The following is a 26996-nucleotide window of genomic DNA, read 5'->3' on the forward strand; positions in this document are numbered from 1 at the left end:
ACTAAGACCATGGAATGGAGAATGGACTGGAGCAAGTAAGGGTGGAGATGGGGCAGGGAGACCCATGAGGAGGACACTGCTTCAACCAGAGGGGAAATGGAGGTGGCTTGGAGGTGCTGGTTGTGGAGACGGATGAGAGAAAAACGTGGGACTTTCTGATAGCTGAAAGTAGACTGGGAGGGAGAGTGAAGTATCAAGAGTGACTGTCAAGTTTCTGATAGAAAGAATGGGATGAAACACAGGTGTCCTTTACTGAGTTGGGAAACTGCAGGAAGAGAGGCTAGGGGAAGACACAGTGCCCCAGGGTCTTCCTTTGTAGAGCATGGGATCTGTACTCTGCCTCCAGGTGGGAAGAGAGGACTGAATGGCTGTACCTAGAGTGATCAGTGATATTAAAATATTATATTACAGTTTCTATTATCTATCAACAATATGTAAAATACACAGTAATGATATGTTAAATATTAACTCTGAGTAGCATACTGTCATTTCAGAAAGGCAGGGCCATGGTCCTGGAGCAGGTCCTGGAAGTTGTTGATATACGTACACTTAACCCCTTGGTTGATTGCCAGATTGTGGGGTGATTCTGGATCACCTTCGGGTCAAGAAAAAGAAAATCAATCACATCAGATGCTGTTCAAGGCTTTGGGCTGGGCTCCATTTCTCAGTTGGCACAGAGGCACTTCATGTTAACTGCCTGTCATGTAGAGACAGATCTATGCATAAAGCAAAAAAACCCCAGTTGTCTTCAGGTTAATTGAGACTCATGGTAAACTTGCACTGTAGAGTAGAGGTGCTCTCCATAGTATTTTTAGGGCTCTGATGTCTTGGAAGCAGCTCACCTGGCCTACCTTCCGAAGTGCCTCTGGGTGTGTTTGAATGGCCAACATTTCTGTTAGTCATTGAACACTTAGCTGTTTTTGCTACCCAGGGACTTCTCACCTATGCACAGAACTGGGTGTTAGTCTTGGCTGTGCCCACAAGCCGACCCCACTTCCTGAAGCCAGAAGCAAGCTGGCACATAGTAGGTATTGAGGAAATGATTCTTGAGTCTGTGTTTCTGTGTGGCCCCTCTTGCCTTTTTGTTGCTCTGATAATGCTGTTTCCTCCTTGATAACAGGGAGCAATGTCCAGAGGGCAGGGCAGAGTCTGCTGGGCTGCTTTCTGTAAGCTTTCACTTTCAGAGGGTGAAAAGACTGGAGTGGGGTGATTGTTCTGGTGGGAGTGCTCTGTGGGGGCCCAGGGCCAGGATCTCTGCAGATATCTCTGTAATCAGGGCTGACCCTGCTTCCTTGGCTCTCCTGGGAACCACCTGCCTCAGCGATGGGGGACCCTGGGCCCACAGTGTCTGACCTGGAGGCAAGGACTGGGGCTCCCAGAGCAGTTAACTGCAGGTGCAAACTCTGAGGGTAGATTTGGGATCTGCCAGGGTCCCTGTGGCCCTGAACTTACTCAAGCTGCTGACCTTAAAGAAGCTCCAGGAAGTCACTCAAAGCTGGAACAAGGAGAAGCAGGTGAGTAGGCTGAGCAGACACCTATGGGCCACGGAAAGGACCCAGGGAGCAGCTGGCTGTGAGGAGGGGGCTGCGAATATGTGTGCATTTGAGTGAGGCTGGACCATAGTCTGCTCTAAGAAGACCGAGGAGAACCACAGAGAGGCTTGTGCCTTTATTGATTTATTTTAAAGATGTTTATGTAGCACTTATTAGAACCAGGCCCTGTTTACATTACTTGTAGTAACTTTACAAACATAAATTCAAGTAATCGTCATTACAACCCACAATATTGATGGAGGCCTTGTTTGCTATCCTCATTTGGAGAAGAGAAAGCCAAGACAGACAAGGTGAAGTAACTTGCCTCAGGTGGTCACAGGGTGAGTGACTGAGCCTGGAGGAGAGCCCAGCATTTGAGCCCAGAGTCTGTGCTTTCCTGACAGTAGGCTGCCTCTCTCCACCCCACACACAGTAGGAGTCCTGGAGATGGTGGGAAGGTCTCCCCCAGGGGAACAGGTGCTGAGGAAGGAAGGCCTGGTGTTTGGGCAGTGGGCTGTGGTATGCATGTTAGTGGGGTGGGAAGGGAAGGAGTGGTTTGTTCCCAGGTTTACCTAATGGTTGTCTGACACCACAGAGTCTCCCCAGAAAGGCTGGGAGGGGCCCAGCCAGCTCAGGCTTTTCTTCTTTTCAGGGCTGGTGGGTCCCACCACCCCATTAGCATAATGAGGGTTTAGGAAATGCTCTGGTCCTCCGTGAGGCTGAGCTGTGGGTAGGCTACCTCCTGTCTGGGGTCCCTGACTCCTGCCCTGTCTCTCCCCAGCTCTGAGGAAATGGAGGGTGGCTCCAGTCGACCTTTGCTCTGCTGTTTCACCTCCCTGCTGCTCCTCCTTCAGCTCCACATGTGGGGGTCTGCAGGTTAGTGCTCCACACCCCTCTGTCTGTGTCTCCCTCTGTTTTGTGGGAACCACAGGTGAGCTGCTGATTCTGTCAGGAGGGATGGAGCTGTGGGGGCCCTGCCCTAGAGAGATTATGGTGCACCCCACTAATTGTAGTTAAGAATTATAAAAAACCCACTAAACCATAAATAAGGGTAAAGAATTCTGACCATTGCCCCACCGTGACTTCTACAATGTTTAGAACAGTCAAATAGACAATGTCTGAAAATAGCCTTCTTCCCATTTCCCTGCTCTGCTAGTGTCCTAAGCAAAGATGCATGCATGCATTAATTCCCTTTATTCTCCTAATGTTCATGGGGAGTCTACTATGGCTTAGTTGTTGCTCTATGAACAGAACAGACAGAGACTCTCTGTCTTCATAGAACTTACATTCTAGCAGGAGGCAGTGAATATTAAATGTAATAAAGCAAGAGAAACTATAGTCTGTGAGAGGAGATTAGGGCTATGAAACCCTGAAGTAGAGAAAGTACGAGCAGTGTTGGGGAGGGGGAGACAGCAGGTAGGTCATGGGTAGGCAGCAGTACTCCACAGGGTAGTCAAGAAAGAGAGATGTGGACTAAGACTTGGGGAAGAAGCGGAGTGAGAGTGAGGATCTCTGGGATTAGAGAGTTTTTGCAGGAAGTGTTAGCTAGTGTTCAGCTGGCAGAGTGCCTGGTGGTTCAGAGAACAATAAGAGGTAAGCTTTGGTTGGAGCAGAGGGAGTGAGGGGGAGGGATGCAGGAGTTGAGGTCAGAGTGGTCTTAGGGGCCAACCCCATAGGCTCTATAAGTCACTGGAGGGAAGTGGGGAGCCATTGCAAGGGTTTGAGCAGAGTGGGGCCCTGACATGTGTTGGCTCACACATTAAAAGGCTCACTCTGGCTGCCGTGTAGAACACGGTCGGGGTGGGGAGAGGGTAAATGGGAGAGTTCAGTCGGCTGCTATCCTCCAGGTGGGAGACAATAGTGACTCGGGCCACGGTTGAGCAGTAGAGAGGTGTAGATGGTATTTGGGGATCCAGAGTGACTTGCCCTGCAGTGGAGCCAAGTTGCAGCCCATCCACCTCAGAAGGCCGAGAGTGACAGGCGGGATGTGTCTTCTTCTTTAATAAGCCAAGACTGAGCCTCCTGGAAGCATGAGAGTGAGCTCATGTTCTAAACAGAAATAGCATTTGACCGTGGGTTTTAAGCGCACATATAATTCAGTGTAAGAGAAAAGATATGGGCACAAATAATGAAAGGTATGTGCCGGAGTGGGGAATTTCCTGGTGGTGTCTGAACAATCAGAGCTCAGACCTAGATTTCTGGTGACCTCTGGTCAGCTTTCAGTCCTGTCCTGAGGTGGGGCCAGGCTAGGGCTGCGCTTCTCAAAATGTGGTCCCCAGACCAGCCTATCACTGGAACTCTTTGTTGTCATTGTTTTTAGCTTCTGTAAGTTGGCCCTGAGTCATGGTGACCCCATAAACAGTGAATCAAAAGTTGCTCTGTCTGCATGGAAAGTAAGAATTCTACCATTGACCCACCAATGCCTTGGGGAGCTCCTTAGAAATGTACAATTTGGACCTCCCGTAGACTTACTGAATCAGAAAGTTTTGGGGTGAGGTCCAGACATCTGTGTTTTACAACCCTGTGGGTGGTTCTGATGCATAGTCAAGCTTGAGAACCAGGGAGTTAAAGAGTTTTTAACGGAAGGGCCTCAGTCCAGAAGCCCAGCCACATGAGGGAGGCCCTTTGACATCATTTCTGGGCCATGATGTTGTGGTCAGAATATCTCATCCTATTCAGTGTCCCCACAGCTCATTCCTTTAGGAGCCAGGGTCATCTCCAGTTTTTACTTGATGGCATGATTTCTCCTACCTTCTGCGTTCATGTCTGTAGCTTTCTCACTCTCATGTCTTGTCTACAGAAGAGTTCCTGGTGATTGGTCCCACGGACCCCATTGTGGCAGTGTTGGGCGGGGACACCACGCTGCCCTGCTTCCTGTTCCCGGCCATGAGTGCAGAGAACATGGAGCTGCGGTGGTTCCGTTCCAAGTTCTCAGAAGCAGTGTTCATCTACCAGAACCAGCAGGAGCAGAAGGAGGAGCAGATGCCACAATATGCAGGACGGGTCTTGCTGGTGAAGGACTTCCTCACCCAGGGGCAGGCTGCTGTGCGCATCGACAAGGTCCAGGTTTCTGATGATGGGTTGTACACCTGCTTCTTCAAAAAGGGAGGCTCCTATGAAGAGGCTACGTTGGTGGTGAAGGTGGCAGGTTGGTGACTTGGTCTGTATATTCTAGAGTCTTGGAGTGTTGGAGTTGGGAACAGCCTCAGGGATGATTTAATTCAGCCCCTCATTTTAAAGATGCAGAAAAGGAGGCTCATTCATTCATTTATTCCATATAAATAATGTAGAGCCCATACTATGTGCCAGGCCTTGTTCTAGGTGTCAGGGATATATCAGTGAGCGAAACAGAGATCCCTGCCCTGTGGTGTTCGTCTTCTAAATGCAGAGATAGAAAAATCAGAATAAACTTTTAGGGTATAGATGATGTTAGAAGGTGATAAGTTCAGAAGATAAAAGACAAAGTAGAACAGGGAAAGGGAATCAGAATGTGGACGTGGGGAATGGAATGAGGACTGAGCTGGGCTTTACTGAGAATGTGCTGTCTGAGCAAAGGCTTGAAGAAAGTAGGGATTTAGTTAAGTGCATGTCTGGGGGATGAAAATTCCAAGCAGAAAGAAGAGCCAGTGCAAACTCCCTGAGGTGGAAATGTGGCTGTTATATTCTGGGCACACAAGGAGGCCTTCTGGCTGGTGGGAGTGAATGGAGGACAGGATGGTAAGAGGTGTCCTTAGTGGACAAAGAGATGTTCCTGGTATAGGCTGCACAGAGGAGGGACTGGTTAATGCTGCCTGGGGTGGTCAGGAAAATTCCCTGGGAGTAGATACTTAAGCTGGCACTTGAGCTCATCAAGCAGTGTTCCAAAGCGTCCTCAGGAGTGAGGGACTGAACTTGAAAAAACATGGGGGCACAGAGAGCATGGTGTGGTTAATAGCAAGTAATCAAATAGGCCTTGGGACTAGAGTATGTGGACTTTGTGGGGTACAGGTGGTGGAGGTTTTGTGGGAGGATTTGAAAGAAGGGGTTGAAGAGGAAGACAGGTGTCTTCTCTGATTTCAGAGAAGGCTTTGTGTGTTATGTTGCAGAGTTTGGATGCAGAGCTGAGGTAATTTTAAGCAGAGCAATGCTGGGAATGCTCATTGTGGCAGTTGTGAGGAGGATGGATACAAGGGAGAAAGGCCGGCAGCATAGAGTGTAGTCATGAGGCAGAGAGGATGACTGCCTGACCTCAGGCAGTGGCTGTGAGGTGGGAGAGGAAGGGTCAGACATTAAAGAGATTTGGAAAGTAGACTCAACTGAGGGAGTAGATTTGGTAATATAGGAGTTTGGAGGGGAAGAGAAGACCACAGAGATTGCCAGAGTTTTCCTTGGGTGTTGAGTGGAAGGACTATTGAAAATTATGTATCAAATACATGTCACTGTAATAATGCTATGTGACAATTGGTCACAAAACCTCAGTACTATAAAACAATAAACATTTATTTAATTTGAGCTTTTATAGAGTTTACCTAATCTAGGCTGGGCTAGGCTAATCTCAAGTGGGCTCATTCATACATTTTTGATCAGCTGAAGAGTTTCCCATGTGGACCTTGGCTGGGTTTTTCTTATGGATAGGAGTCAACTGGCTGATTTCAGATGGCTTCAGCTGCGAGACTGGTGTGACAAGGCAATGTTCCCTGAGTTTCATCATATTGCAGGCTAGCTGAGCATGTCCCTCCTGTGGAAACAGTAGAGGGCCTAATGGTGAAAGGAGTTTTTAAACCTTTGCTTGTGTCACATTTGCTAATTTCTCACTGGTCAAATAAAGTCACATGACCTATTCAAGAGTAAGAGTGGGAAGGCACTACAAAGTGATGTGGCAAAGTGTGAAGTGGATATAAAGAAGGTGAAGACCCAGGCTTATCCTTGTGGTCAATCTACCCCAGACATTGCAAAATGATGAATTCTGTTCTGGACCTTTGAGTTTGAAGTGTATATGAGGAATCCTTGTAAAGATAATGCATGGGAATGTGGTTGTAAAGATGGGAAATTTGGGAGACAGAGGTGCTTAATTCATATAATTTTGGAAGTGATTTATTGAGAAGCAGTGGGAACAAAACGAAGCCGGGGAAACTGTGATGTGAGAAGAGTGGAGATTCAAGGACAAAACCGTCACAGGACTCCTGCCTTTAAGGAGTGGGGGTAGGAGGAAAAGTCCAGAAAAGAGAATTAGCAGAGTGACCTGAGAGGTGACAAGCCAAGCATAAGAGAAAAGTGACCAAGCCAAGATGGAGCCAGTTTCAAGATGGAGTTGAGTGTCATGTGCTGAAGGGAGACTGAGGAATCAGGGCTGCAGGGTGATTTCTGAGCTGCCTAGTAGCAGACTTTTGTTAACTCACCAAGAACAGACTCAGTGGAAAAGTGAGAGAAGGCAGACTGTTGGAGGCTGAGAAGTAGGTGAGAGGTGAGAACATTGAGGTATTCATGGATTATAAAGCTTACTCTTCTAAGAGGAAAAGGAGACTGTAAAAATTTGAACATGTTTATGTGCTTAGGAAAAGAAGCAGTGGGAAGGAAGAGATTAACAATGAGGATGATGCAGGGAGGAGTGAGGGCCCTGGTGGTGCAGTTGTTAACTGCTTGGCTGCTAACCAAAAAGTTGGCAGTTTGAGTCCACCAGCTGCTGTGCAGGAGAAGGATGTGGCAGTCTGCTTCTGTGAGGATTTACAGCCCTGGAAACCCTACAGGGCAGTTCTACTCTGTCTTACAGGGTCGCTATGAGTCAGTGGGTTTCTGCAGTGGGTAGAGAGCAAAGAATTGAGAGGCAGTGGGTAGAGAGCAAAGAATTGAGAGGCAAGAACAGAGGAGAGGGAAGAGAGATGATAATTGATGGGACCAGGCCCTAGAAGAGATGGTGACCTTTGGTTTCCAGAGCTCAGGGGAAAAATTATCCTGGAGTGAAGGAGATTTTCTCTCAGTTTGTGACGGGAAGATGAGAGTAAGATCAGTTTGGATGAAGAAGAGTTTGTGGGTAATTAACACAAAACAAAAAAACAAAACCCATAAATCTTTTAATTTCAAATATTTCCTATTTCCTAGAGTAAGTTCAAAAAAGACTTAGTTTCAACAAAAGTTATGATCTAGTTTAACTTTTGTCCTTGAAAAGTTTTTGTAATGACGCCATCTTCTTTCTCCTGGCCTTGTCTGGCATTTTTTACTTTGAATTATGTGTTCTGGGCTGCATCTCAAGAAAAGAGGTTTGAAAAATTCTTCTCGTTTTTTCTCTGGGCCTCAGTCTTTCCACCTGAGTGGCTGGGAAGAACAGAGCCCACCTTCAGAGCTCCTAGAGTCCATATGCTCCTTCCTTGGTTTCCATTAGGGGGTGGCCTTCCCATAGAACCTCCAGATTGTTCCCTTAGTTTCACGCTGCCAGGGTCCCAGGATGGTACCTGGGACAAGGCAGCATCCTGGGCTCCACAGCTTCTCTCTTGCAGGTGTGGGCTCTGCCCCTCAAGTGCACATTGAAGGGCCGGAGGAAGATGGGGTCCGTGTGGTCTGTATGGCCTCTGGATGGTTTCTGAAGCCCCAGGTTCAGTGGAAAGACCTTACTGGAGAGAAGTTTCTAGCTTTCTCTGAGGCCCATGCCCAAGACGCTGATGGGCTGTTCCATGTGGAGGCCTCGCTGGTGGTGAGAGACAGCTCTGTGGGGAACGTGACCTGCTCCATCCTCAACCCCATCCTGGGCCAGGAGAAGACGAAGGCTATTTTCATTCCAGGTCAGCGCTGCTCCTGCTCCCAGCAGGGCCGGGATGGAAGGGACCAAGTCCATGAGTGTGCTGGGCTGGGCTGGTGTGGATGTGCCCTGACAGGGTCCCTGATTTGGTCGCAGAGCCCTTCTTCCCTCAGGCTTCTCCCTGGAAGCCGGCTTTTGCCATGAGCCTGACTGTCCTGGGGCTTCTCATCCTTGGGGCTGGCTATTTTCTCAAGAAGGAGCACTCAGCAAAGGTACAGGCCCAGCAGGAACAGGAGAATCTTCGGCTGCATAAGGAGGAGGACAGGCTGACAAAACAGGAGGCACTGAAGGCCAGAGGTAAGGCAGGGGAAGGGCCAGGCTGGTGAGGGCAGAGCTGGTGCTGAGAGGGAACAGCTGACAGCAGGACCTGAGCCTCTGGCTGTGGCCTCCAGGGAGACTCAGGGCCCCTGCCCAGAGCAGGAGGCTCAGGTCTGGAAAAGGCAGCTGGAGCCGTGGAGGCTCAGATGGGTCTGGAAGGAAAACTTTCTCCAGCGTACGGTGAGGGTCTTTTTGTGGGTTCTCCAGGCACACAGTCTTTCCTTTTCTTCGGGGTGGGAGTTCATGCTTATTTTCTCTCTTTCAGTTGAACTTCAGGCAGAGCTGGGTAAGTTCTTCTCTCCCTCTTGTGGTCTCTGTGTCCCTTTGGGTGGGGGAGGGGAGGTGGGGACATTCTGGTTCTTAACTCACCTCATTTCCTGTGTGTTCCTTTCAGACTGGAGGAAGAAGGTTTACCAGGCTGGTGAGTGACTCTCCAGAAGTCCCTGGGTCTCCTACCCCATCTGTGCCCAGGTGTCCCCTCTCCCCGTGTCTCTCTGGCATAGACATCAGGACCCCATTCCCTGGGGGCAGAGGTGGAAGGTGTTGGGGAGAGGAATCCTGCTTCTGGGGCTCTATGACCTGGGCCTCTGCTTCCCTTCCAGTGCTGGGAACCTGGGGGTGGTGCAGAGGCTTAGTGAGGGGGGAGGGCCAAGGGGAGCACTTGTCCCCGGGGAGAAGTCCAAGGGGGCACAGATGAGGTGTGGAATGACGTTCCCAGGCACCAGAAGTATGAAACATGCCTGACTGCGGCAGCTGGAAAAGGTAGGGGGAAGGTGTTCCTGCTGATGTGTCATTGTTATCAATGTCTATTCATCTTGAAATTGGGGGGGGCATAAATTAGAGATTGCCCCTGGGATCTTGAATTGTGTGTGTGGAGGCAACTCAGAGATTGCCCCTGGGTGCTTGTTACCTCGCTACAGCTCTGGTGTGGTGGTGACCTCTGGAATCTGTCATGCATTGTGGGTTTTCTCACCCCAGCCCCAGCCCGTCCACAAAGCTCTCATTCTGTACCTGGAAGCTAAAAGGCGGATGCTAAGGGATTTCATTTAAGGAGCTACATAAAAAAATGGGTCATTAAGTTTAGGGGTGTGACTTAGTGGTCCAAGAATCCTCTTCTCTAGGGGTGTCACTTCTCTCCTCTCCAGCTCCTGCAGGTGCTGATGGAAAAGTGATGGGGAGAGGACCAGGATGAGTAAGCAGGGAAATGTGATAATATGAGCTGAGGGCTCCCCAGAGCAGAGGTGTTATTATCTCTAGAAATTTTTTTTTCCAAAATGGTTGGCCATTTTACCCTGGATCTGGCCCCATATCTTTGTCATTCATTTCCCCTTTCTGAGGGAATGTATATTTTCCAGGTATATTTTTGCAGGAAAATACTAACTATAACAATGCTTTCTTAAAATTATGGAATAATTTATATTTTGTTCCCTAAAATATCATCACACATATTTTTTGATTTTCAGTGGAATGCAGGTAGGACAGGAGTTTTTGAGGTTCTTGAGGCACAGTTCAGCCAAGTGACTTGCCTAAAGTCCCACAGCAGCAGCAGGACAGTGTGGAACTTGAACTGTAATCCAGGGTTCCTGACCTGTGGTCGTGGGAATTTCCCACCATCCCTGGCCAGCTTGGCACGCTGCAGGGGTTCATCTCTTTTCCAGCATCTGTCTACCTCTGGATAGGCACTTGTTTAGGGCAGATGGGAAGGTGGCGTCCAGTCAATTCACAGGGATTGTGGCCGAGGTCTTACCAGGGTGTGTTCCCTTTCAGCCTGGAGAAAGGCCCAGCTGTATGCAGGTAAGTGACTCTAACCTTTCTGTGGCCTTACATCCCTCCCCGCCTGGGGCTTCTGCCTCAGCCTGGCCCTTCCTGCATCAGTGGACACGAAACCAGGATAAAACTGGCTTCCCTGTTCTGCTTGTTACTTAGAGAAAGAAACCCAACAAGGGGAGGGGATCAGAGCATGAGGAAGCAAAGAGGCCCCAGGGCCCTTTCTCTACTGCAGGCCTCTGGTTGGGTTAGCAACACCCTCTGAAAACATGTTGTTTACTTCACACTTCCACTTAGTGCTATCAGTGACAGTGGAGAGTTCAGTTTTCAGGAGGGACAGGAGCAGGGTAATAACTGTACAGGTCAGGCATGGCCAGTCTCTAGAAGATTTCAGAAACTATACTTACCTGCTTAGGGGTCAGGGCTTCCTTAGGCAGTCCTTGGTTCTCGATCCCTCTGGCCCTGAGAACTCTATCCTTTTTTGGATCCAGTTTTGATTTTCCCATTTCTTCCTGGTCCTGTGAATATCGGCCTCCTCTTTGTTTCCACATGCCCTGACCCCCTGCCCTTGTTGGGTTTCTTCCTCTAAGTCTTCTTGGTTGCAGAAAACATAGTAGCTTTAGAGCAGGTGTTCTGAATCTGGGATCCAGGAACCCCAAGATATTTATGGATGGACGCCTGCGTTGGGTGTCTGTGAACCACCTGTAAACATATGAAAGATTCTGTGTATGTGTAACAGGTAGAAAAATGTAATATATAATTGTTCACAGTCATTATCTCCCCTCTGAGGAGAATTTTTCATTTGCGTAATGGGCTCAGAGTGCTAGGTTGAGCTAATTAGGGGTAATGAGTGAAGGTTGCAAAAGGAGAAACCTGAGAAGTTAAAATTGTTCATAAGAGAGAGGGTGGGGAGGGAATCAGGGAGGAAAAGAAGAGGCGGAGAAGTGGGGAGGAGAAAAGGAAAGTAGAGTGTGGGAGACACCTTGTGGAGGTTTTAGATAGACCAAAGGGAGGTTGAAGAGAGGCCAAAGGTCAAGTCTATGGTGGTGGGATCTGGGGAGTTGCCCAGATAGTTTGCAGGTCATTGGGTGAATGGAATGTAATAACTCCTTGACACTTCTTTGAGTGATTTCAGTAAGGATTACATTTATTTTTACCCTTTTTTTTTAATGATCCTATTTTTCATATGAAAATAAAATAAAAAAAAGGCCCTGTACATTCAAATCCCGGCACCACCATTTAGTAGCTGTGTGATTGTGTAGAAGTTTCTTAAGTTTGTTGTGTCTCAGTTTCCCAATCAATACAATTAGATAATGAAAACCACTCTTTCACTGGGTAATTGTGAGGATTAAATAAAATAATCCAGGTAAATCATTGAGCCTAATGTATGGCAGGGATGAAGGGTTCCATAAATGATAGTGATTTTTATTACTTGTGCATTGAAAAAAGTCTGGGTCAGTATACATCGAAATAGTAGTAATAGCTCTGTCTGGGTGATTGGATTGTGTTTTAAAAAAAATTTTTATAGTGCTTTAAGTGAAAGTTTACAATTCAAGTCAATCTCTCGTACAAAAATTCGTATACACCTTGCTGTATACTCCTAGTTGCTCTCCCTCTAATGAGACAGCACACTCCTTCTCTCCACCCTGCATTTCCATGTCCATTCAGGCAGCTTCTATCCCCCTCTGCCTTCTCATCTTTCCTCCAGACAGGAGCTGCCCACATAGTCTCATGTGTCTGCTTGATTCAGGAAGCTCACTCCTCACCAGTATCAGTTTCTATCTTAAAGTCCAGTTCAATCGCTGCCTGAAGTGTTGGCTTTGGGAATGGTTCCTGTCTTGGGCTAACAGAAGGTCTGGAGACTATGACCTCTGGGTCCTTCTAGTCTCAGCCAGACCATTAAGCCTAGTCTTTTTATGAGAATTTGAGGTCTGCATCTCACTGCTCTCCTGCTCCCTCGGGGATTCTCTGTTGTGTTCCCTGTCAGGGCAGTCATCGGTTGTAGCTGGACACCATCTAGTTCTTCTGGCCTTAGGCTGATGTGGTCTCTGATTTATGTGGCCCTTTCTGTCTCTTGGGCTCATAATTACCTTGTGTCTTTGGTGTTCTTCATTATTCTTTGGTCCAGGTGGGTTGAGACTAATCGATGTATCTTAGATAGCCACTTGCTAGCATTTATGACCCCAGATGCCACTGTCCAAAGTGGGATGCAGGATGTTTTCTTGATAGATTTTATTATGCCAATTGACTTAGATGTCCTGTGGAACCATTGTCCCCAAACCTCCACCACTGCTACAGTGGCCTTGCAGTGTTCAGTTTATTCAGGAGACTTCTTTGCTTTTGGTTTAGCCTGGTTGTGCTGACCTTGCCTGTGTTGTGTGTTGTGATTCCCTTCACCTAAAAGAGTTCTTATCTACTATCTGATTAGTGAATACCCCTTTCCCTCCCTCCCTCCCCACTCTCATAACCATGAAAGAATATTTTCTTCTCTGTTTAAAGTATTTCTTGAGTTTTTGTAATAGTGGTCTCATACAGTATTTGTTCTTTTGCAACAGACTAATTTCACTCAGCATAATGCCTTCCAGATTCCTCCACGTTATGAAATGTTTCACAGATTCATCATTGTTCTTTATCAATATGTAGTATTCCATTGCGTGAATGTACCATAATTTATTTGTTTGTCCATTGATGGGCACCTGGGTTGCTTCCATCTTTTTGCTATTGTAAACAGTGCTGCAATGAACATGGGTGTGCATATATGTTCATGTAAAGGCTGTTATTTCTCTAGGATATATTCCAAGGAGGGGATTGCTGGATCGTATGGTAGTTCTATTTCTAGCTTTTTAAGGAAGGGCCAAATCGATTTCCAAAGTGGATGTACCATTTTATATTCCCACCGGCAGTGTATAAGTGTTCCAGTCTCTCCATGACTTCTTCAACATTTATTATTTTGTTTTTGGATTAATGCCAGCCTTGTTGGAGTGAGAAGGAATGTCATTGTAGTTTTGATTTTTCATTTCTCTAATGGCTAATGATGGTATTTCCTCATGTATCTGTTAGCTACCCGAATGTCTTCTTTAGCCAAGTGCCTGTTCATATCCTTTACCTGTTTTTTTTTTTTTTATTGGGTTGTCTTTTTGTAGTTGAGTTTTTGCAGTATCATGTAGATTTTAGAGATCAGACGCTGATCGGAAATGTCATAGCTGAAAACTTTTTCCCAGTCTGTAGGTAATCTTTTTACTCTTTTGGTGAAGTCTTTGGATAAGTATTGGTGTTTGATTTTTAGAAGCTCCTAGTTATCTTTTTTTTTTTTTTTTTAGTTATCTAGTTTCCCTTCCGCATTGTTAGTAATGTTTTGTATACTGTTTATGCGATGTATTAGGTCTCCTAACATTGTCCCTGTTTTTTCTCCCATGATCTTTATTGTTTTAGATTTTATATTTAAGTCTTTGATCCATTTTGAGTTAGTATCTGTGCATGGTGTGAGGTGTGAGTCTTTTTTCATTTTTTTGCAGGTGGGTACTAGTTATGCCCGCATCATTTGTGAAAGAGATTATCTTTTCCCCATTTAACTGACTTTGGGCGTTTGTCAAATATCAGTTGGGTATACGTGGATGGATTTATGTCTGGATTCTCAGTTCTGTTCCACTGGTCTATGTGTCTGTTGTACCAGTACCAGGCTGTTTTGACTACTGTGGCAGCATAATAAGTTCTAAATCAGGTAGTGTGAGGCCTCCCACTTTGTTCTTCCTTTTCAGTAATGCTTTACTTATCCAGGGCCTATTTCCCTTCCATATGAAGTGATTTGTTTCTCCATCTCATTAAAAAATGTTGTTGGAATTTGGACCAGAATTGCATGGTATTTATAGATCGTTTTGGGTCGAAGAAACATTTCTATAATGTTAAGTCTTTGTATCCATGAGCAAGGTATGTTTTTTCCACATATGTAGGTCTCTTTTGGTTTTTATAGTATTGTAGTTTTTTTTGTATAGGTCTTTTACAACTCTGGTAACATTTATTCCTGCGTATTTTATCTTCTTGGGGGCTACTATAAATGATATTGCTTTGGGTGCGACGTTCTTTTTGTTGTGTAGAGGAATTCAACTGGCTTTTGTATGTCTACCTTGTATCTTGATACTATGCTGAATTCTTCCATCAGTTTCAGTAGTTTTCTTGAGGATGTTTTAGGGTTTTCTGTGTATAAGATCATGTCATCTGGAAATAGAGATCCTTTTACTTCTATCTTACCAGTGTGGATGCCCTTTTTTTCTTTATCTAGCCTAATTGCTTTGGCTAGGACCTCCAGCACAATGTTGAATAAGAGTGGTGATAAAGGGCATCCCTTTCTGGTTCCCATTCTCAAGGGGAATACTTTCAGACTCTCTCCATTTAAGACGATGTTCACTGTTGGCTTTGTATACATTCCCTTTATTATTTGAGGAATTTTTCTTCTTTTCCTATTTTGCTGAGAGTTTTTTTTTTTTTATCATGAATGGGTGTTGGACTTTGTCAAACGCTTTTTCTGCATCGATTGATAAGATCATGTGGTTCTTGTCTATTGTTTTATTTATGTGATGGATTACATTAATTTTTTTTTTCTAATGTTGAACCATCCCTGTATACCTGGTATGAATCCTGCTTGGTCATTGTGAATTTTTTTTTTGATATGTCGTTGAATTTTATCAGCTAGAATTTTGTTGAGGATTTTTGCATCTAAGTTCATGAGGGATATAGGTCCGTAATTTTCTTTTTTTTTGTGGTATCTTTACCTGGTTTTGTTGTCAGGGATATGTATTTTTAGCCATTTTTGAAGTAAACATCTAACTGATAAGAAGATCATGCGAACCTTCCAGTGGTGGTGGGGGTGGTGGGGCAGGAGTAGGGTAAGGGGGAAACTAATGCAGTGAAGGGTTATCCAGAGGACCTGTTTTCTCTGGAGTGAGTTCTGACATGTGCCCCCTCGGCCTGTGTAACATCCCCATTCTGTGCTCCAGGATGTTTTTCTTCAGAGTCAGGGATACGTATCACGAGAGACAGAGAGGTGTGACTGGGGAGCAAGGAGATCTGGGGAGCAGATATGTGAGGAACCACGTTAGTGAACCTTCCTGAATCTCCCAGGGATTTATTTGTAAGCAATGAGGATCATCATGAACAATGAGGAAAAAGGAGGAGATAATCTTCTTTTACCATCTCCCCCTTCTTTGCTGAATTGAAGTCTCAAATAATTTAATGTACACCTTGTATATCCTTCTGTTTTCTAAAGGACAAACACCACCATTACAATAGACTCAACATTTTCATATTAATAGGTTCATAGTGGGAGCCAAATAAATGTCTAATATGCTGTTATTTATAAAACTGGAAAATAATTTGTTACTTAAAGATTTTTTGTGAAATGAAGTAATGAGTATATTAAAATCCACGCCAGTGTATTTAATGCATTTAGAGTTTCAAAATTAAATGCCAGTTCTCATTTCTCCTCTTCCTGCTTGTTCCTTCCCTTCTTTTTCTTTAGCAGTCTCCAGGAATTATGGTATAGAAAATTATAGTTGGGTCTCAACTAATATCCTTGTGAAAAACCAGCAAAACAGAGCTTACTTTTCTCCATGGGGTCAGGTGGATCACCCTGACCATTTTATGTGACCTTGTTCCATCAAGCAAATCAAGAAAGACAGAAATGCCAGTATAGCCAAATGAACCTGTAAAGTGGGGATGGTGATCACAAATTTTCACATCACATATGCAAAACCTATGCCATTTACTTGTTTCTATAAATGATCAAAGCTTGTTCCTCAGTCTCTACCCTTTGGAGGTGTTGAACAATTTATGAGTCAGAAAAAAGTTAAAATAATGTTGGAGATTTATTAGTTGATCATACAAATCACGAATTGGGCAACACATAGTATGGGACTGGATGTTGAACCCGAGATGAGGCAGCATGGGGTTTTTATAGTTCAAGGAACAAAGAAAGTCAGGGAAGTCCAAGTGGTTTGACTGAGTCTTTTGGACATTCATCAAAATGTCTCTTGAAATCCTTCATTCTTCAGAATTGTGTTTGGCTAAGAAGACAAATGATGGAAGTCTGAGGGGTCAGTGCCTGGGGACACCAGCTTGTGTGGAATGTAGGCTATTTTAAGATTATTAGTTACACTAAAAGTTCAATAAACAAGCTAGTTATTATCTCTAAAGTTTAGGTTAGCTTTACTTTGTCTTCTTCAGATGCCGTTTGAAATCTTCTGCTCAGTTCTTTTACTTCATCAGTTCTTCCTTTTGCTTTAGCAGCTCGACGTTTGAGAGCAAGTTTCAAAGTCTCCTCTGACATCCATCTTTTCTTTCTTTCCTGTCTTTTCAGTGACTTCTTGCTTTCTTCATGGATGATGTCCTTGATGTCATTCCACAACTCGTCTGGTCTTCGCTCACTAGTGTTCAATGCGTCAAATCTATTCTTCAGATGGTCTCTAAATTCAGGTGGGATATACTCCAGGTCATATTTTGGCTCTTGTGGACTTGCTCTGATTTTCTTCAGTTTCAGCTTGAACTTGCGTATGAGCTATTGATGGTCTGTTCCACAGTCGGCCTCTGGCCTTGTTCTGACTGATATTGAGCTTTTCCACTGTCTCTTTCCACAGATGTAGTCAATTTGATTTCTGTGTGTTCCGTCTGGCGAGGTGCATGTGTATAGTTGCCATTTATGTTGGTGAAAGAAGGTATTTGCAATGAAGAATTCATTGGTCTTGCAAAATTCTATCATTTGCTCTCTGGCATTGTTTCTATCACCAAGGCCGTATTTTCCAAGTACTGATCCTTCTTCTTTGTTTCCCAACTTTCGCATTCCAATCGCCAGTAATTATCAATGCATCTTGATTGCATGTTTGATGAATTTCAGACTGCAGCAGCTGATAAAAGTCTTTCATTTCCTCACCTTTGGCCCTAGTGGCTGGTATATAAATTTGAAAAATAGTCATATTAACTGGTCTTCCTTGTAGCCGTATGGATATTATCCTATCACTGACAGCATTGTACTTCAGGACAGATCTTGTTAACAACCTGCGTTATGCAGATGACACAACCTTGGTTGCTGAACGTGAAGAGGTCTTGAGGCACTTCCTAATGAAGATCAAAGACCACAGCCTTCAGTATGGATTGCACCTCAACATAAAGAAAACACAAATCCTTACATCTGGACCAATGAGCAACATCATAATAAATGGAGAAAAGATTGAAGTTGTCAAGGATTTCATTTTACTTGGATCCACAATCAACAGCCATGGAAGCAGCAGTCAGGAAATCAAAAGATGCATTGCATTGGGTAAATCTGCTGGAAAGGACCTCTTTAAGGTGTTGAAGAGCAAAGATGTCACCTTGAAGACTAAGGTGCACCTGACCTAAGCCATGGTATTTTCAATCGCATCATATGCATGTGAAAGCTGGTCAATGAATAAGGAAGACTGAGAAGATTTGACGCCTTTGAATTGTGGTGTTGGCAAAGAATATTGAATATGCCATGGGTTGCTGAAAGAACAAACAAATCTGTCTTAGAAGAAGTACAACCAGAATGCTCCTTCAAAGGAAGGATGGCGAGACTGTGCCTTATGTACTTTGGACATGTTATCAGGAGGGATCAGTCCCTGGACATGATGGTTGGTGGAATACAGGGTCAGTGGAAGAGAGTAAGACCCTCAATGAGGCGAAGTGACACAGTGGCTACAACAATGAGCTCAAGCATAACAACAATTGTAAGGATGGCTCAGGAGCAGGCAGTATTGCGTAGGGTTGCTATGAGTTGGAACTGCCTGTGAGACCAGATTTTGGCCATATTCTCTGGACTTGGTAGAAATATCCTCTAGCCTCCTTTTTTTTTTTTCCACAGGGGCAAAAGCTTTGCCACTGAAGACATCTCAGGGCTTGACAACATAAATAGGCTTTCCTTTGGTCAGCAGTCTGCCTTTCTTCTTCCCACATGAATTATGTAAATCGAAGGAGATTATATGGCTTTAGAACAGTGGTGGAGAGGAGTCTCTGTGCTCTCTTTTACATCATTTTAAGTCCTTGCCCTGGGGAGGCTGGTCTCATCTGATCTTTAAGACATTTATGTTGTTGTCTGCTGAGGAGGGGAAGGTCTCATCTGGCCACTTGGGGGCATTATTGGTGACCCTCTTCCCTTTAGCAGAGTCCATGTCCAGTCACTTGCCTCTGATTGGAAAACAGGTATACTATACTGCTTCTTCCTCCTGACTCTGGTCCTCCGGACCCTAGTTCTTCCTGGTCCACTGGCTCTCTGGGCATTGTTGTGTCTCCCCACCTCCCATGAGAGCATGTGAAAATTTCTGGGTCTTCAGCTTTCCACATGCAGATCATGAGGAATCTCATACTCTCTCAAGGTACATTCTTCTACCAGTGCCCCTGCTCAATGTTAGATGTGAGTGTATTAGTTTTCTATTTTCTGCCTGAACGATCTACCACTAATTTAGGGGCTTAAAACAATACAAAGTTTTACCTTATAGTTCTCTACATCAGAAGTCCAACACGCATCTACTGGGCTAAAATCAAAATATGGACAGGGCTGCCTTCCCTTCTGGAGGCTTTTGTTTTTTCAGCTTCTAGAGGCTGCCCACATTCTTTGGCTGGTGTTGTCATTCCTTTATCTTCAAAGCCAGTAATTACAGCATCTTTCTGACCCTGCTTTCATTATCCCTCTTCTTTTAGTCACAGCTGGGAAAAGTCTTCACTTTTAAGCATGCATGTGATTAGACTGGTCCACCTGGATAATCCAGGATAGTCTCCCCATCTCAAGGTCCTTTATCTTTATCACATCGGTAAAGTTCCTTTTACTACTGTTAAGTAAGTGGCTTCGGCAAGTATGTTAGCTAATAATAAATGTGGCTTAGGGACTACAAGGAATCTGGGTATTACTCTTAAATCTTGAGGAAATCTCCAATCTTGATTATTAGGTTTTTGCACAGGGAATACAGGAGTGTTACATGAAGTGGTGCAGGGGATATCAATCCCTTCTGTAAGAAATCTTTGATAATGGGTGGTAACCCTTTTATGACCTCAGATTTAAGGGAGTATTGAGGAAATTTAGGCAGTTTTCTATCCAGATAAATTTGCACTAAGTTGGGCTCAGCAGATTTAATCCTGCCATTGTCTATAGAATTAGTGATTCCCTAGGGAGCGGGACACATGTATGGTAACATATTCACAGGTTTTAGGACTTAGGATTTAGAAATTTTGGGGCCCAGTGCCCTGCCTGCCACGATGGGATTTCTCCTGGAAGCTTTTGATGTCTCTGGGCTACTGGAGGAAGCAGATGACTAGATCCAATATTTTTGTGTTCTCCCATGGCTATATGGGTGATTTTGTTCCCATCACCCTATGAAAAAAGGCATGCTGCTAGTGTCTGACCTCTTACTGTATGTACGTGTTTCCTGCTTTGAGCTTCTCTTTCTCCCTTCCTAGAAATCTCTCCATTGCCTTGTAACTTGGGTCAACTTCAGCCATATCCTGAATTCTCTTCACTCATTGCTTATAGTCATTGTGTAAGTTATGTGAGTCAGTTGTAATTCTCTCCATCCATTGTTTGGAGGAATCTTACAAGTTCAGCTCAATCAGCTCTTGCTAAGTAAATGGAGGCCTTGGCAATTTTGACCTGTCCAATTCTTTCTTAACAGAGCATAGGTTCAAATGTAGTTGCTGTCTAGGAATTGTGAAAGCATAATTTGATAGCCAAAGCTGGGCAATGACGTCTTGTTCAGGTAGGTATCCAGCCTCTCAGTTCTTGGTTGTTAAGCCTTATGGTTTAGCCTTAATGGGAAGGTTGTAAAGCTTCATGGGAAGGTTGAGGGTTGTGAGTATGTGAGAGAAAAAGAAATAAATACATTAGTTTAGTGTTTCCAAAACATTTCCCCCTGTAACTCCTGCATCACTCTGTTTTGCAAGAAAAGGTGCTGATCCTGATGTATAAAGTCTGCAATTCCCTGATATGAAACCTGTGATTCTCTTGTAGATTGGCGGAAAGAGCAGTTCCAGATCTGTGAGTGACTCATGTGTTCTTTCTTCTTTCTCGGAGCTCCTTTTGCCTCCCCCACGGCTTCTGGCCCCTGTGTCAGTTCTCTGTGGTGATACAGTTGCAGGCACCATTGATGGTGGTGGTGTGGGTGGTGGAGGGGTTGATCAGTGTAGCTAGTGTTACACAGGTGTGGCTGATGATGGATGTGAAATAGGTATCCCTGAGCCCCTGGAATCCAGGCTGGTCCTCAAGGGCAGTGTGATGGATCTTAATCCCCAATCAGTCTTTGTTCCTTCCCCTGCTTGGAGGGCTGGGAGTTTGAATCACTAGCTCTCAGTTCTTCATACTTAGCCCCCTTCCCATGCCACTAAGTAGTTCCGGGGGAAGATGGTTTTGTGCCCTTGTTATGGGCCAGGGGAGGGTCTTGTATGATTCGTTAACTCTCTTTACAGGCTCTGTCACTCTGAACCCACGTTCTGCCCATCCCAACCTGTCCATCTCTCAGGAAAAGACAAGTGTGACCTGGAAGGACATCTGTGAGAAGCAGAATGATGACAGATGCAGTGTATTGGGTCTCAAGGGCATCACTTCAGGGCGATGTTACTGGGAGGTGGAGACCAGCTATGAAGATAAAAGCGAATGGGCTGTGGGTGTCTGTAGGGAAGATGTCGACAGGAACGACTGGTTCAGAGAGTGCCCAGACAAGGGGTTCTGGGTTGTGGGATGGTTTGAAGAGGGATATTGTGCCCGTACTACTCCTCAGACATGGCTAAGCCTTAGGCAGGCTCCCTGCAGGATGGGGATTTTCCTAGACTATGATGGCGGGGATATCTCTTTCTACAACATGACTGATGGGTCCCACATTTTCTCCTTCTCTGAGGCTTCCTTCTCTGGGACCCTCTTTCCATATTTCATGTTTAAGTCAGGAGACATATCCCTGACTATCTGCTCCATGGTCGGTGGGCCCAAGGGGCTCCCTGTGCCCTTTAACAAAGCTCCTTCTACTTTGAATGAGCCAGTGAGCCCTTCAGGGGAGGGGTTGAGCTCTGCCTCTGGTGGGGATGGTGTTCTCCCAGGGCCTGAATCTCCATTACTTCCCCATGGCTCCAAGGCTGTGCCTCCATAGGGACACATATCTGTCCCTGTTTCCTCACTGTGGCTCTTTTTGGAGCTGCAGACTCCCCAAGGTGAAAGACTCTGAGGTGAGTGCTGGAAGGCACTGGGAGTCATGCCTTTGTGCTTTTGGATACAGACTACTGAGGGAGTGTGAGGCTCTGAGAATTGCCAGTTCTTGCCTTGTGTTTGTATAGCTAGAAGAAAAAAAGCTGACTTGTTTGAGCTGATTGACTGTAGGTAGAATTTGGCTATGGGAGGTTGTTTTCCTTTGATAATGAAAAATAAACTTTGTGAACACTTTATACTTTTTGTATATGAAAGAACAGGGGCTGTATCCTTCTGCAGTGTAGAGTATGTTTTATCGAACTTGATTTTGTGCAGAGTGTATGGCCCTAGTTCTATTATGGGGGGTCTAGGCAATCTGGAAAGCCTGGTGGCATAGTGGTGAAGAGTTTGGCTGCTAACCAAAAGGTCAGCAGTTCAAATCCACCATGTGCTCCTTGTAAACCCTATGTGGCAGTTCTACCCTCTCCTATAGGGCTGCCATGAGTTGGAATCGACTCAATGGCAGTGGGTTTTTGGGGTTAGGCAAAGTGTCCAGAAAATGTGCATATTTAAAAATTTCCAGGGAAATGGTTGTTTGATGGACTTCTAGATGAAAGAAGTATAACATTCACTTTATGCACTTATTCTTGAATGGCTGAAACACACCTACTTTCCCAAATGTTCTGTACATTTTTGTTACTCATGAACATACTGTGTTGTGTTAATTTAGGAAATTAAGAAGTACCTGGCTCTTCTTTTGGTCAGCACTAGGGGGACTGAAGAGAATTGCTAGCCAAATTAAGATGTACATGGACAAGAGAATTTTTAGGAGCAGGAAATTGCAGAGAGCCTTGGTGTGAGCATTGTGTCAGTTGTTAGTGTATTGCCTCTTAGTACTTCCAAGTCCAATGCTCGTGGTAAATGGAAAGTCAGAGCAACAAAAAAGGGACAGGACTATTGAGCACTGAGACTCTTCAGGAATGAAGGTGCGATCATTCTACCAGGTAAAGAACTCTCAGCAGCTGAGGTTCTTGCTGCCGGTGGGGGAAAGAAGGGATGGGAAGTAGAAGATGGAAGTCAAAGGTATCAACTCTAATTTTGTGGCCAGCTGCAGAAACAAGGAGTATAACAGCTTTGCATATTTTATCTTTGGTTTTCATGCGTACATGTTTATTTGTACATATAGACCATTTTCTTCTTTTCTCCCCTTCTCCCCTCTATTGTTTTATGTACAAGTTGTTGGTGGTTATGTTTATTATACAGAATATGATAACAGAATATCCATTGGAACTGTGACAGAATTTAAGAAGTACATAATATAGTGGTGATAGATATAATGACTGGAAGTTTTTTGGGAAAATGGTGAGAACGTCTTCTCCTGTAAGGACATCTTTGCCTTGATAGGTGAAGACATAGTTTTGTTGCATGGAATTACCAATGTGTGTAAAATGGAGTATATGGAAGCCGAGTAGCCAAAGTGGCTGTTATCAATTTATTGCCTCTCATTTCCAAATTCACACTGTCTTTGCCCTGCTTTGTGATACTGCAGCTGGACCTGTAAACATTTCTTCCTTGTAAATGGGCACGATGTTAGACCTTGTCAGGACCCTGGGAATACACTGCAAAACATAGCAGAGGAGGAACGTCCCTTCCTGGTTCTGAGCTTTTCTTCTTGATCCTATAGTGTGAAGGCCCAGTTTGCTCACCTTTTGGTGAATTTGTCTGGTATTGCAGCATGTTGCTTTCCAGGAAGTCTTAATAACACCCGGGGTTGGGGGAGCTTCCCAGGGACTCCTGACACCAGCCCTGGCCTGTGGCATATTAGCAAACTTCTTCATCATGCAATGGCCCCCGGTCCCTCTTTTTCCAATGAGGTCTGAATGTCATGCTTGGGAGGGGACCCTCTCCCAAATGTCTTCCTTTTATGTGTTTTCTTCCTTAGCCCCAAAGGTAGTGGTTTTTCCATACAGCTGCTATTTCTGTTTTGTTTAGAGCTTTCTTTTACCTCTTAGTAGTTAAGAAACTTTTCCTAGTTAACAATTTTTTTTTGACTCATTGGTTGTTTAATATTGTGTTGTTAAACTTCTAGATATTTTATATATTCCAGTTTTCTTTTTATTATTAAGTTCTAGCTTCATTCCACTGTGGTCCAAAAAGATGTTTTGTATGATTTCAATCTTTTGTTTTTTTTATTATTGTACTTTAGATGAAGGTTTACAGAACAAACTAACTTTTCATTGAACAGTTAGTACACATACTGTTTTGTGACATTTGTTACCAGCTCCACGACATGTTAACACTCTCCCTTCTCTATCTGATTTCAATCTTTTTAAATTTATTGAGGCTTGCTTCGTGCTATATGATACGGTGTATGCTGGAGAGTGGTGTATATGCACTGGAGAAAAATGTAACTGTGCTGGTAGTTAACAATTTTTTGTATTAAAATTTTCTGTGTTCAAATGACTGATATGGTTTCACTCTCCTTACTGGACTCTGACTGATATAAGCCTGTAAACCATAATATCACTTAGAGAAGGGCACAGAATTTCTTACAGTGTGTGGAAAAGGGTACTTAAGGGACTTAAATATGTATGAAAAAGTTTCACTCCCACAGTAATGTCATGGGCAATATAATTATTGGGGGCTTTTTTGAGTTTTAAGTATGCTCTATTCTCTCTATGTGTTAATATAAGGATCTTTGGTGGTGCAATGTTTAAGTGCTTGGCTGCTAACTGAAAGTTCAGCAGGTCGAACCCATCAGCAGCTCTGTGGGATAAAAGACCTGCTGATCTCCTCCTGTAAAGATTAGAGCCTAGGAAACCTTATGGGGCAGCTGTACTCAGTCCTATACAGTGATTATGAGTAGGAATGAACCGGACATCACACAACAACAGCAACAACAACAACAACCTGTGTTAATATAATATCTCTTCCGAGGTTCATCCTTCAGCCAAAGATTAGACAGGCCCATTAAACAAAATGAGACTAAGTGGGCACACCAGCCCAGAGGGAAGGACGAGAAGGCAGGAAGGAACAGGAAAGCTGATAATGGGGAACCCAAAGTCTAGAAGGGGAGAGACTCGGCATGTATTGCGCTTGGCAACCAATGTCACAAAAGACTATGTGTATTGATTGTTTAATGAGAAACTCATTTGCTCCGTAAACCTTCATTTAAAGCACACAAAAAAAAATTAGATTAAAAAGAAAAAGATCAACAGCCCAAGGCTGATTCCTATGAGGCAGAGGTCAGACATACCTCTTCTCCCCACCATCTTTATCAGCTCTGACACGAGTCACCCTCCCACAGCATTCTCTACTTCCCTCCTGAGTTCGATAATTCATCGCAATGGCCACACAGAACTCACAGACAATACTCAGGATCATGGAGTGTCTTAACCATCTACTGTTACTATAAAAGAAATACCACAAGTGGGTGGCTTTAACATACAGAAATTAATTTTCTCACAGTTTAGGAGGCTAAGAGTCTGAATTCAGGATGCCAGCTCCAGGGGAAGGTTTTCTCTCTGTCAGTTCTGGAGGTAGGTCCTTGTCATCAATTTTCCCCTGATCTAGGAGCTTTTCAGCTCAGGGACCCGGGTCCAAAGAATGTGCTCCATTCCTGGTTCTTCATTCTTGGTGGCATGAGGTCACCCCGTCCCTCTGCTCACTTCTCTGTTTTATATCTCAAAAGGGAATGACTTAAGACAAAACCTAATCTTGTAGATTGAGTCCTGCCTCGCTAACAGAACTGCTTCTAATCCTGCCTCATTAACATCATACAGGTAGGATCCACAACACATAGGAATAGCACATCTGATGACAAAATGGTGGCTAATCACAGAATCCTGGGAGTCATGGCCTAGCTAAGTTGAAAGATGTTTTTGGGGGACCCAATTCAATCTATGACTTGGGGCTTATTAGGGAAGCAACAGTTGCAATTCTGGCTCAGGAACAGTCAAGGATACAGTTCTTGCATTAGGACAGTCTCTTCCTAGCCATGCTCAGAGGCACGCCACTCCCTGGCCTTAGGCCCCTGCCCAAAGGCACTGAGCTTTCTGGCTTAGTGGGCGGGGAATCCCATCACACAGTCTTCTGCTGCCATGTCTCTGCTGCTGGGTCTCTCCTGCTGCCACTTCTCTCTGTCTTCAGGGTTACAGTTTGTGCTCTGCTCCTGGGTTCAGGGGCTTCTCAACACAGGAATCCTAGGTCCAAATGATGTGTTGGCTCCTGGCTGTTCTTCCTTGGTGGTGGTGGGATCTTCTCCCTCCCTCCTCTGGGATGGCTCATTTCAAGCCCAATGGGATGGCAAAACTGACCAATCCATATTGGGAGCCACAATTACCCAATCACACAGTCCCACCCAGTCACTTAGAGTTACACTACCATGGCTAGAAAGGCCACACAAAAGTGATCTTTTGTACCACAGAGTGATATTTTTAGATAGGTGGACCAACTGACTAAGCAATTTCAGAAAAAAATAATTAAAGTCTTCACTAACAGTAGCACTTTGTCAGAATTAAGTGACTTACACATTACCTATGTGTACACTTTGTAATGAGTTTATCTTGGACATTCTATTCATTAAAGCTGCAAGATGCTTTTTTGAGCTTTTTATTCTTGTTGTTGTTGAGGAAAGCATTTAATTGTACATGAAGTAGACTTATTTCCCAGACTGCTTTCATTGCATCCGTATTCTGTGATGCAGACCTTCTGAGTTTTAATCTTCCATTTATCTTTGTGCTAGAGCAGAGCTCCCCCACGTGTCTGTCAGTTTGTCGTACTGTGGGGGCTTGCGTGTTGCTGTGATGCTGGAAGCTATGCCACCAATATTCAGATACCAGCAGGGTCACCCATGGAGGACAGGTTTCAGCTGAGCTTCCAGACTAAGACAGGCTAGGAAGAAGGACCTGGCAGTCTACTTCTGAAAAGCATTAGCCAGTGGAATCCTTATGAATAGCAGTGGAACATTGTCTGATATAGTGCTGGAAGATGAGCCCCCCAGGTTGGAAGGCACTCAAAAGATGACTGGGGAAGAGCTGCCTCCTCAATGTAGAGTCGACCTTAATGATGTGGATGGTGTAAAGCTTTCAGGACCTTCATTTGCTGATGTGGCACAACTCAAAACGAGAAGAAACAGCTGCAAACATCCATCTTTGGTTGTTTCCTGGCTTTGACCTTATCCTTGACCATATCTTAGTACTATCTCAACTATTTTCTATTAAATCTTTTATTTAGGTTGTTAAGGAAAATGACTTAAAACTGCCCTGTATGATGTTAGCCACTTCTGTCTTTAACTCAGCATGCTTATTTCAAACTGCCTTTCCTGGTGGACAATAAATACTTCATCCCTCAAAATACTCGTTGAAACTGTTTTGTACCCAGTCCTTCATTGACTGAATAAATTCTTTGATTTCTGTAATTGTCTGAGAGTCATATT

At 44.5% G+C, this 26996-nt stretch overlaps 1 protein-coding gene across 1 annotated transcript; it reads left to right on the top strand.

The window, feature by feature from the left end:
• The first annotated feature begins 1034 nt into the window (after window positions 1-1034).
• On the top strand, window positions 1035-26996 carry LOC135231206 (butyrophilin subfamily 1 member A1-like). The gene is made up of 10 exons (XM_064284196.1): window positions 1035-1514; window positions 2314-2408; window positions 4333-4680; window positions 8006-8287; window positions 8401-8594; window positions 8745-8772; window positions 9017-9043; window positions 10390-10416; window positions 20396-20422; window positions 20851-26996. The coding sequence occupies exons 2-10, from the start codon at window positions 2324-2326 to the stop codon at window positions 21522-21524; spliced, it is 1692 nt and encodes a 563-aa protein (XP_064140266.1). The 5' UTR covers window positions 1035-1514; window positions 2314-2323; the 3' UTR covers window positions 21525-26996.

Source organism: Loxodonta africana, chromosome 1 (assembly GCF_030014295.1).
Source record: "Loxodonta africana isolate mLoxAfr1 chromosome 1, mLoxAfr1.hap2, whole genome shotgun sequence".
Taxonomy (NCBI): Eukaryota; Metazoa; Chordata; class Mammalia; order Proboscidea; family Elephantidae; genus Loxodonta; species Loxodonta africana.